Here is a 12,532-nt window from a genome sequence, read left to right as displayed (position 1 = left end):
TTCTTGGGTCCAACTTCTTTGGGGCTCTCTGAGCTTCTTGGATTTCTTGGAAGACTGTTCCCTTTGCCAGAATGGGGAAGTTCTCCTTTATTATTTGTTCAAATACGTGCTCAATTTGTTGCTTTTCCCCTTCCGATTCTGGTACCCCTATAATTCGGATATTGGAACGTTTAAGGGTGTCTTAGATGCTCTTAATCTTTTCCTCGATTTTTTGAATTCTTATTTCATCATGCTTTCCTGCTTGGTTGATTCTATCTTCCTTCTGGTCCACTGTATTGTTTTGAGACTCATATTCCTTCCTTTCACTATTGGCTCTCCTCTGCATATCTTCCTGCATCTCTTTTATGGTAACCTGCATTCTTTCATCTAAATTTCGTCCAAAAATCAACCAGTTCCGTGAGCTTTCTGATCACCAGTGTTTTGAACTGTGCATCTGATAGATTGGCTATTTCTTGGTCGCTCAAAATGATGAGTCCTGGGGGACTGATCTGCTCTGTTGAAAACATATTTTTCCCCTGTCTCTCCTTTTTTTTTTCGGTCTGGTTGCTCTTGTTACGGTGGGGGGGCGGAGCCTTAGGTGCTCACCTGGGCTGGGCACCCCAGTGGCTAGATTGTGACGTTATATGTGGGGGCGGGAGCAGGGACGGGGACGGGAGGGAACAATGGCAGTAGTTCCGTTCTCCTGGACTCAGACCCTTGTCTGGGCTTCTGGGCTGCGAGTTCTGCCCTGGTCCACAATCGCTACCCCTCTGGGTCTTGCGTACTCAGGGATCACCGCTGCGTTCTTGCGCCCCGGATGGCTGTCGCACCGATTTCGCACCAAACTTTCCCTGACCTCCCTGCGCCACCGACCCGCGCCAGCCCCGAGCCCGCCCGGCTTGTCTTCTCCTACCAGTCTGGATGTACGGGTCTACTTCAACTTCGTGGCTGCCCGACTTCCATTCAGATAAATCCTCTGCCGAATCTGGGTGTTATTCTGATTGTAAATTATTGTTGTAAATTATTGTTTTTCTAATCTTGGTTGTATGAGGAGGTACGGTGTGTCCATCTATTCCTCCATCTTGCCAGAAGAGCTGTATTAAATTTTTATATTTAAGAACTTGTTTTTTCCCTGGCTGGCATAGCTCAGTGGATTGAGCACAGGATCGATTGAGTGGATCGAACCAAAGTGTCGCAGGTTCGATTCCCAGTCAGGGTACATGCCTGGGTTGCAGGCCATGACCCCCAGTAACCGCACATTGATGTTTCTCTCTCTCTCTCTCTCTATCTCCCTCCCTTCCCCTCTCTAAAATAAATAAATAAAATCTTTAAAAAAAAAAGAACTTGTTTTTTAGCAGTTTTAGAGATCATACACTGAGATGCCCAGTGGATTTAGCTAATATAACAAACTGCTGTTGGAGTACAATTTTAAGCACTTGCTTAATTAAGCCCACAAGTATCTTTTCTTTGCAACCAGAGGTGAAACTCAAATGCCAATAGAAATTATATAACTGTTTGTTTCTTCTAGGTTTAAAAAAACTGAAATAAAAACCCCATCATATTGATTTGTGTTTCATCTGTTTCTAGTTTTTGCACTGCCAGAAAATTATTGCTCATTAGTGGCAGTAGTAATTGGGACGTTGGTTTTTGACCATTTGGTGATCTCTGTAAATGCATTACAGATTTTTACTCTCTATTGGGTGAAAGATGACAGAGTGCTGTTTATAGTTCTTTTTTATTTGTCCATTTCTTCATTTTGAGCTCAACAAGCAAAGAATTGTATGTTGTAGAAAACTGTATTATGTATATACTTGAGCTTTACTGTCTGCTAAAATACATGTATGTATTCAGATAATTCTTAATTACCTATCCCTCCTGATTGTCTCTGTGAAGTAAAAATGTCTTACTTTCATTAAAGGTTATAATTAATATGAGTCACTGAAGTTACCATAGGAGCGAGAGTGTTAGAGAACTACAACTGGGCATGTGCTTTTGTTTTATTAAGGCCAAAACATTTTGTCTAAAGCAGTTTCAAGCTTTTGGTCTCTAGACCATTTACACATTTAAAATTTATTTGGAACTCCTACAGCTTTTGTACAAGTGGGTTATCATTTTCATTATTTACTGAATTATAAATCAACACAAAGCCAAAATTTTAAAATTTTATTAGTTTATTTGAAAAAAGCAAGGATTAACATATGGCATGTTAAGTAAATTGTATCACAGTATTATGAAGATAGTTTTCATCTTGTGGATCATCTGACAAAGACTGCAGTCCTAAAGTAAAGTGTGCTTAAGAATATACTTTAAAAGCCCTGGCTGGCATAGCTCAGTGGATTGAGCACAGGCTGCGAACCAAAGTGTCGCAGGTTCGATTCCCAGTCAGGGTACATGTCTGGGTTGCAGGCCATGACCCCAGCAACCGCACATTGATGTTTCTCTCTCTTTCTCCCTCCCTTCCCTCTCTAAAAAATAAATAAATACAATCTTAAAAAAAAGAATATACTTTAAAGTTTATTTAAGAATATCTGAAAGAACATAATAAAGACTAAAACTTAAAAAGTAAAGTTTATTTCCTTTAGAACCTCACACAGTTCTCCCAGTCCCCATCAGCTCCCCATCATATTTCCTGAATCTTATCGATGGTCTGAAACCTCTTCCCTTTCGAAGGTGATTTTAGTTTTGGGAAAAGCCAAAGTCACAGATCACCGAATCTGGGCTGTAGTGAGGCTGAATCACCTGGTTGTTTTGATGTTTTGCCAAAAAACTCTACACAAGACTTGATGCCTGAGCAGTGTGTTGTTGTGATCAAGCGTTCGATCAGCGGTTGCCCATAACTGTGGCCTTCTGAATCGCCCAAATAATTTCTGTGGAGGAATGTTCAAGCTTAACACAAAATTCAATGCAGATTTGTTGCTCTTCTTGCTCAGTCATTTTGAATGCGATGGCCACATGGTACACGTATTCACTCAGAGGCTTCTACCACCCCCACTGATTAGTACAGTGAAATTGTCATTGTTCAGGCACGTGCATTCCAGTCCACTCTCCTTGGCTGCCAGGCTACATGAGTGTTGCACATATTGTTCTCGTACTATTAACAATGGCTGGACTTTTTCTGCCATATATGTCCATATATGTTTAAGTTGTTTGATTTTTTTCTTTTTTTTTTAAGACTTTGTATTTATTTTTAGAGAGAGGGGAAGGAGGGTGGAAGAGAGGGAAACAACTGTGTGGTTGCCTCTCACATGCCCCCTACATGCTCCCTACTGGGGACCTGGCCTGCAACCCAGGAATGTGCCCTGACTGGAGACAGAGCTGGTAACCTCTTGGTTTGCAAGCCAGCCCTCAGTCCTCTGAGCTACACCAGCCAGGGTGATTTTCTTATCAAAACTTTATAAGTATTTCTGTTTCTTTTTGTAATGGTATCATTTATTTTCAGACAAATCAATAGGATGGCAGTTTGCTCATTCTAACTGGACTTTTGAATTCAACATATTGTTTTCTCCCTATCCTTTAGCCATAGGAAATCAGCAATTCTTTTTCTTCCCAGGGCAAGCAGCAGGTTTTTTTGTATGCAGTAGAGCCTGGGGATAATCATTATTATGCTGAACTTCTCCAGAAGATTTTATTTCTGTTAGTGAGACAAGATTTCCTATTATCTATCTCTTTGGATATCTTTTTCCTTTGTCTTGAATTCCTCTTTGCCTGTCATTATGACTTGGATTTTTTAAACTATAAGCTGCTTTGAAGCAGCATTGCACAAGTTATAATTTCTTCAAATTTAGATCCAGTCTCTGAAAAAATCTTCACCCTTATTTAGCAACCACAGAGGGAGAGGATTTATTTTCCTTCTTTACCCTCTTTGTGTCACATTCCCCTACTTCCTATCCTTTTGAAACAGGATTCTCACTCAAATATAAAACTTTGGGGATTCCTATTTGATATATTTGTCATTATAAGAAAGACTTTTCACCTGTTTGATGAGATGGTATTTACTGAGGTATATTAGTTAAGATGCTTTTTGGTTTGCAGACAACAGCATGCCCATTTCTATCTCTAATTAACTTTTTAAAAGTAATTTATTGGCTCATGTAACTGAAAAGTAAAGAGGTGGGTAGAGCTCAACAGGGGTTTGAGTGAGCGGTTCAAATCTTGTGAACAGGACCCAATGGCTCTCTTTCTCTTCTGTTCCTCAGGACTGCTTCTTTACTGTTGGTTCCATTATTGCTAGTTATTCCTTTCATGGTCCCAAGATTAAACTCTTGAGGCTGTGTATTTCCTCATTAATATCCAGTAAGAAACAGAGAATTTGTATCCCCAGCAGTTCAAATAAAACTTAAGAGATGAGACTCACTTGCTCCTACCAGCCTGAATTAGGTGTTTCTTGAACTAAAAATTCTGGCTATGTGAAATGGATATGCTGATTATAGTAAGCCAACCTGTCCTGGAGGTTTAGTTAGTCCTCCACCAAACCACGTGACTGGCAAATGCAGTATACAGCTAGAAAGAGGGAATGGGAAATGGCTGCTGGAGAGGGAACTAACAAATATCTATTATAAGAGGCATTCCTCAAGCCTCTTTATTTTCTGAAAAAGCAAATTGATCAGCTTAGCAAAAACTAGTAATCAGATCACTAGTAATTAACCACTGAAGAGCCAGTACATTGATCAGGTTTCACATTCTTTATCATAAGCAGATAATTGAATTTGGAAAGTAAAAAAATAATAATAGAAATAACTCCCTAGTTATATTATGAATTCTTTATAGGCTAGAACAATCTAATTATATTTGCATTCTGAGCATCAAGCATAGAGTTTGGTGCATAGAAAGAATTTTGTAAATATTAAACTCTAAATTTATATAGTTATAATTTTCCCCAATATGCATTATTTGGTACAAAGAAATAACCTCTTGTAACTCACAGGACGATTATTATTTCCATCTTATACACGAGAAACTGAACTGTGAATGTTGAGTAATTTGCCCCAAATGTTAACTGGGAAACTCAGGACGTAAATCTAGTTTTTCTGATTTTAAGTTGCATAATTTTACATTATTCCACAATGCTTCACATGCCTCAGATTGGGAACCAGCTGAGGGAAATTGTGATGTTTTCTCTCCAACAGGCAATTGGACTATCCTTTTCAAAAATTAATTTTTAAATTTTACATGGGTACATCTTATGAAAATCAGCCAAACAGTCCATAGATAAATTGTGGATGATGTTCTCACATAGAGATCTAAAACACTGACAATAAACCAGTGTACTGAGAACCAATGAGGCTCATTAATGATGTTGGTGCTGGATAAGCATTCACAGAGTTAACATAACTTCTTCAGGAGCATTAAAAACATTAAAAACCTTCCTTTTAATTATTTTCTGTACCTAGTTCTTTTTTCATTCTTTTCTATGGATGCAAGTTCTGAAAAACTAGAACATTATAGTCTTTTATATATAGAAAGCACAAAAAATGGAAGTCTACTTATAAAACTGGGTTATCTGTGAAAAAGACCATAATACTAAAAGAGGGGATTATTAAATATCAATCAATAAATAAGAAGTTCCTGAGTTATGACATCTAGTTAGAACACTTAAACAGCCATTATCAACTAGTTCCTCCAGAGAATGAAATCCTAATAATAAAAGGAATCCATTGTGTGTAATAATGAATTTCTCTTTCATGCATCTAGGATGGTACTAGTTATGTGCCATCCATGAAAGAACTAAAATATAAGTCACTAAAATTATTTTGAGTGTAATAATATAAAACTCAAAATATAGTAAGTTAAAAGTTTGGTTATGCATACAAATACTTCAGTTTGAAAACCAGGATTATTATTGTAGCTGTTGTTTTGTAAGATGTTGTGGTTTTACAAAAGAGCCCTGCTTCAAGTTTGGTATATTTTTGAATGTTTGTAATTTATAACAGAGCCATATGGAGAATTCACATACTAGTTGTCAACTGAAATTCATTAATAATTTTACTAATCAATATTTAAATTTTCTACTTGTCCTTTGACTAGCCCAAGTTTATTTCCAACCAGGCAGTGCTTGTTGGATGTAAGGGTTAAAATACCCATTTTGGCAGTGTATCTCCTAAGATACTGCTGATACTAGTTCTCTACACCCCTGCTTCCCCAAATTCTGAGTTTTTGGTCTTCCTAAGTATTTAAAGTCAAATTTTATTTAGTACTTCTTTTTCCTCTCAGTTTATATCCATGTTGGGGATTGAGATAGATTTTTTTTTCTTTTTTTGCATTCGTCGTCTAAAATATCACTTTAATCTTTTCTAGCTTGGCATGTTTTACAAATATAATTCAGCCAGTGACCGAAAGAAGTGGTATGTATCCTTAGAAGTTTCTACTGGAAGATTAGGAATCTAGGATTTGTACTCAGACTCAACTCTATAAATACTTGTAATGAGAACATAGTGAAGGAAAAGAAAACAAGATGCAAAACCATGAGCAAAAAAATCCAACGTTAATTCAAATGAAATATTAGCCTGACCGATCAGTTTAGGTTTTAAGACATAAGGTGAATCTCTTAAAGGGATTACTTTAATAAATTCAGGTAATTTATTTGAAGGTATGTGATAAAATTGCTAAAGACAAAAACAAAGTCTGAGCAATGAATTTCTTGGAAGTCATGTGATGAAAGCTCACTGCCACATACTACAGAATCTTAATAACATTAGAGTAGTTTAGGTACAGGAGGAACTCCATTCAATTAAATTCTGTGATGGAATGAATATACTCAGTGGCACTTACACTTTCACAAGAAAGCACTGCTGAAGATCCTTCAGAATAAAACACATCTTCCATAATATGTTATAGCCTACCTCCAAGGATAGGAAGTAGGCGGTATGCTTGCAAAATCATTTATGCAAAAGCCTCTTACCCGTTCATCTGCACTGCCTGTTGCATGATGGGAATAATTGATGAGACCAGGGATGGGCTGCTCACCGTGTGCCATGATAACAGCAGGACTGGTGTAGAATGGATGCTTCTAATGCACAACACATAACAACTATGAATATAGTGACAAGAAAACATGAAACTACACAAGCAAAATGACTGGAAAGGAAAAAGGGTGAAAAACAAATGGAACAATGAAATGTCAAACCAGTTTAGATTTCAAATGCTATAACCCTTTTTCTTAAGATTGAAATTGGTGGTACTTTTTACTCTTTTAATTAAGAGTAAAAAAGAAAGAACATACATTTATTTTTAAATGTACCTAATTTACCAATAAGTTCCATAAAAACAAACAAAACAAAACAAACCTCACAACTTAAATACTAGCCTTAAGTAAGAACTTAATGGATCAATAAATAGGTCTGGAGATAGAATCACCTGGTCTTCAGTGAAAGAATCATCTACTGGTTATCTGAATGGACACTTCAAAAGGATCTCCATGATCCTTTATAATCTGTATGTTACGAAACAAAACCCTCATGCTATCATCATAACCAAAATATCTGGATGATCCATAAAACTTTAGGAATTACTTAAATGGCAATTAGATTTTCAATCTGTATGCTTTCAATCAATAAACAATCATTATTCCCAGAAGTGGTATATTATTTCCTGATGATTTAAAGCATACTGGGTGGATTATACTAGGTATGCATAATAATATAAATCATATTCTATGGTTTTAAGATGACCAAATTTATTCAAGTACCTCATGGTACTCCACTCCCAGAATTTCCCCAAAAGAAGTTTTAATACTTTGATACTATCCTAACACTAGTACTTTATTAAATGAAAATGAAAATACCTTATATCCATTTCCTCTCTACACCACTGTGGTAATTTGTGTAAAGTTATATTTAAATAACTGCTTAGTTAATTGCTGAAACGCCTTATATTAAACAGCCTTTATTTCCTTTTTAACTACTCTCTTCAATCATCTAAGGTCTCCTACCTTCAGTTTGCTGTTGTTTTAAGAATTGGTCAATATTTGATGTTTTGAATTTATGAACATTGTATATTTAGTATGATAATAAAAATGACACCTCCAAAGAATTCTTCAATGTCACATTGCTTATTATTGCAGCTATTACTTCACTGTACCAGCAGTATCTTTAATGCCTCAGAACTCAGAACATCCTTCAATGTGTTCAAGGACTCTACATTGTGGAAGAAACATAGCTCTGGAGTGTCGTGAGTATCCCAGTTCTTTATAAAGGATGTACTGAAGAGATTTTAAACTTAGGGAATGATGGCATGGGAAGATTGATGAAATCGGTACATTTACCTGTGGGTCCTTTAGATCTTTGAGTCTCTCAGCAGGCTTACCTTGGCAGCAATAGCTGCTGCTGTTATATGTGATGAAGAACTGTCTTCTGTGGAAGCAACGCCACTGTCTTTCTTTTCTTCTTCCTCTTCCTCACATTGAACCCCTTTGTCTTCTGTCTGTTTATGAGGGCTAGTTGTGGGAGGAGGGGAAAGAGGAGGTGGTGGGGAAGGTAGATCTTCAAGTTCATCATGTACTTCCTTTACTTTTACAATGGCATCACGTAAAAGATCAATGGCATGAGGTAGAGCTGGCAGTATGAACTGAAAGCATTCCTGTGTGCAAGAGGAAAAAAAATGAAGATGAAGTACTTTTGTAGGCATATAAAATGGAAGCAATCAAATTTATTTCTGACTTTGGATTTGTATTTCTCTTTATCAGTCTTAAGAATAATCTTAAGTATTATTAAGCAGTCTTAAAGCATTATTGTTGTAATATGAAATATGAAGTAAGTATGGCATATATTACAGTATTCTCTGAAGAACTATAGTACCATATAAGCAAATAGTACATTTAAAACATTTTTTATGCAACTTTGGGGTTTAAAGATACATTATGGGAAAAACAGTTTTCATCTTTCTAATTAGAGCAGAGCACTATACACAAACCAATTGAGGATGGAACTATTTTATTCAGAGATCTCAAGTTCTGACTATCATCACAAGGCATAGCTAGGCAACGTTAGATATAATTTGTACAGAACACTGCATTGAAGTCAACACAGTCTTCTGCTCAGCTGCTCACTATTAATAATATATCACCAAAAAGAGAATAGGTGAGAACGTTAACATTAGAACATAGGGCCAGATATGTTTGGGGGAACATGTTTGGGCAGCGGCCTTTCTCTTTTACATATAAGTAACTTACCTTAAAATGTAATCTGTAAAGACGTATCTTAAGTTCATGTAGGGTTACTGGACAATGTGAAAGTGTGGCCCAATATTTTGATCTCTTTGTATGACTCAATCACCTTTACTGATAAAGACTGTATAAAAAAGAATTTAACCTTAACCAAAAGGAGTTCTGGCTTTTACAGTCAGACTTTGGGAGTTGATCTCTAGTTCCTTGGAATGTCGTGCTTGATAGAATCATCTTTGTGCCCTGGCCAGGTGCTCAGCAGGTTGGAGCATTGTCCCATACACCAAAAGTTTGTGGGTTCAATTCATAGTCAGGGTGCATATCTAGGTTGCAGGTTTGATCACTGGTTGGGGCATGTATAGGAGGCAACTGATTGATGTTCCTTTTTCTCTCCCTTCCTCTCTCTAAAAGCCTGGGGCTTTAGCTACTGGACAGTGTAACAATGTGGTTTATTATGAGGGCTTAGGGAAATACATCACTTTTGCCTCTGGAAGGAACCAGACAGTAAAGTCATCAGTTTTGCCTTTGGAAAGGCTAAATGTCAGCTATGTGGGCAATATGTGATCAAGTCCCAATAAAACTCTAGACACCAGAGGCAAAAGTGAGAGTACCTAGCTAGCAATACTCAGGTGTGTATATTCTTATATTACGGAGAGAAGCAATGAGAGGATGGACCAGGAGTTTCTCATTTGGTACCTCTCTTAGACTTCTTCCCTTGGCTGATTTCAATCTGTATTCTTTCCCTGTAAACACTGTAACCATGAGAATAATAGCTTTCAGGAAGTTCTGTGAGTCCTTCTATTGAATTATTAAAACTGAGGGTGGTTTCAGAAATCCCTTGAATTGCAGCTGGTGTCAGAAGTGAGGGAAATCTTGTGACGTGTTCCAACGTTGTAGTTGGCTAACTTATGCAGTTGGCCACTACTCCCTACAATTGGTGTTAGAAGTGGCATTTACTAGAAAGACTCTGTGCATGAAACATGTGATCTGGGAGGAGGAAGGTGAGAGTGAGGAATAATGACTCTTTAGAGCCTGAATGAACACAGGTTCACCCACAGAATGGAAACGCAGCTGTGCTGTGATTAGTTATTGAAGATAAAAGTTAGCAATGGAATTTCAAAATGAAAGATTCAACTCCTAAGGAGTTGTGCCATTGGATGCATAAATAAATGCAAAATAACAAGAAACAAGGTACATATACAATCCCTTGGTTACTGTTATCTGTGCTAGCCAAAATTAATGTAAGGGAGAATGCTGGGTGGATCCTGAGGCTGAGCCAAGCTGAAATTCTGGCTGGTCTGATACATATAGTTGGTAGCCTCAGAGCTGCTTCCAAAGGAAAAAGGTGGGGTTGAAGCAATAAATAGTGAATAAAGTTAGAATGATTCATAAGAGAATGGAGAAAGAGAATGAGAGATACAAGGAACTTGTCTTAGCAGGGTGGAAACTGAGAATATCATGCTTGGCAAAATAAGTCAGACAGAAAAAGTTAAGAAGAACCATATGGTTCACTCATAACTGGAATATAAAACTGAAAGCAACAAATGAACAAACAAACAAACAAAATCCCTTAGACACAGACAACAGTATGGTGGTTACCAGGGGAAAGGGGGGTGGGAGGTAGTCAAGGGTAAAGGGGTCCAATATATGGTGACTAAAGAAGATTTGACTTTGCGTGGTTGGCACACAATGCAATATAGAGATGTATTATGAATTGTACGCTTGAACCCTATATACTCTTATTAGCCAATGTCACCCCAATGAATATAATTAAACAAAGAAACAAAAATGAAAAGGCTAATAAAGTGAGCACTGATGGGGGGCAAAACAAAGGTCTTAATGTAGCACTGTTGTGGGCTGAGTAAACAGCTGGGAGCACTTGCTGGTCTCCTGATAGAAGTGTCTCTGTTTTCCTGGTGACTATGGTCACTGGGTTTAATATGAGGTCCTTGTGGTTTGATATGAGGGCTTTGAATCCTAAACAAATCTCTACTGACCTGAGTTTAGAAATATTTAAAAAGCTAACAGGCAAAGATGACTGTAAGAAACCTCACCTTCAATCATTTAAAGTGATGGTACCATAATCTAAACTGAGACAAAGAGTCTGGGTCCCTTGGCCCAATGCAGGACTAGAAATCCAAGGCCGTATGCACAAAAAATGAGTAAAATGGTCAGGGAATGAAGAAAAGATTTTGGGGGGAACTTTTTGACATGGGAGTCCCATGTACTGTGATTCTAAAACCTGTTGAAGTCCTAATGAGGGATACTATTAATTTGAGAGGATATAGGAATGAAATAGGAATTAAGGTAAAAGTTTGGATGAAATAGAATGTTTATACAGTGAACTTTTTGTGAGGTGAATATCCTTTACTTGAATGTATTATGGGAATGGATATTGTGTTTGGAGAACTTTCCCCCTACTTAGTATTATAAAACAAGGCATGCAAATCCACTTTTCCACCAATATAGATTTAATATGCTAAGTGGGAATCAGTAAGATTGTTTCAGCCCACAAAGGTCATTAATTTGCTGTACAAGAGCCCTGAGTAGAGTGCAAACTGGGGCTTATGGCAAAAACATGTGAGTGCCACCCAGCAACAACTGCTGGGATTTTGGACCAGAAAATTTCTATTTGAGAAGGCAATTACTAGCTTGTTACTGAACTTTGAGACTTCTCTTATTATTGACAGACATAAAATAATATAATCTTGAAACCTGAAATATCCATAATGTCTTAGGTAATGGCAGAGAAATGCTCTAATGGGGAAGGCAATGCCCAGGAGAATTCCATAATAAAATGGAAATGGTGGATATAGGATCATGCTACCAGGAGAATGCAAGGAGGTACTCACGAGCAGGTAGCCTCTTTTCACCTAGGGCCGACTTCGGAACCACCTGAGGAGCTGCTGGATCCTATGGCCACTTGGGCCACTTAGGCGGTGCCCTATAAACAGCTTTCTATTGATCAACAAAGAGCTGCTTGATTTATGGATGGCAATTCCAAGGTGAAGGGACAGCATCCTGTTTGGAAGGCCGCCACTCTGATTGAAGAAGGTAAAAACAAATCAGCTCGATGGGCTGAACTGCATGATGTTTGGCCCTATGTTTGGGTTTTTATTGACTCATGGGAAGTGTCTAATGGCCTGGCCATATGGTCAGGCTGAAGGACAATGGAAAACTGGTCTACTAAAGGGATTCCTGTATGGGACATGGCTATATAGGAATCACTCTGGGAATGCAAGGGGTATATTAAAGTAGAATAATGTTAGTGCCCATCAAAAGAACCCCCTTCCAGAATTAAAAACTGATTGGAACTGGTGAGCAGATGTCGGCATGCTTTTTGAAATGGCTACCTGGGCCCCCGAGACCAGTGGACATTAGGGGCTTCAGAGATGG

At 37.7% G+C, this 12,532-nt stretch overlaps 1 protein-coding gene across 6 annotated transcripts in view; it reads right to left on the bottom strand.

Moving 5' to 3' along the window:
- GPHN (gephyrin) overlaps positions 1-12,532 on the bottom strand; it is a 456,579-nt gene that overhangs the window by 196,563 nt on the left and 247,484 nt on the right. For 5 of the 6 annotated variants that reach the window (XM_036011094.1, XM_036011095.1, XM_036011096.1 and 2 more), the window contains one exon: positions 8,281-8,553. In XM_036011094.1, the coding sequence (XP_035866987.1) occupies positions 8,281-8,553 (273 nt within the window). Of the gene's footprint in view, positions 1-6,877; positions 6,986-8,280; positions 8,554-12,532 lie in introns of all 6 variants that reach the window. The other variant, XM_028508287.2, reaches the window with a different exon arrangement.

The sequence above is a fragment of the Phyllostomus discolor genome, chromosome 1 (assembly GCF_004126475.2).
Source record: "Phyllostomus discolor isolate MPI-MPIP mPhyDis1 chromosome 1, mPhyDis1.pri.v3, whole genome shotgun sequence".
In the NCBI taxonomy this organism is placed as follows: domain Eukaryota; kingdom Metazoa; phylum Chordata; class Mammalia; order Chiroptera; family Phyllostomidae; genus Phyllostomus; species Phyllostomus discolor.
The sequence above is the reverse complement of the archived record's forward strand: the minus strand, read 5'-3'. Positions and strand labels throughout refer to the sequence as shown.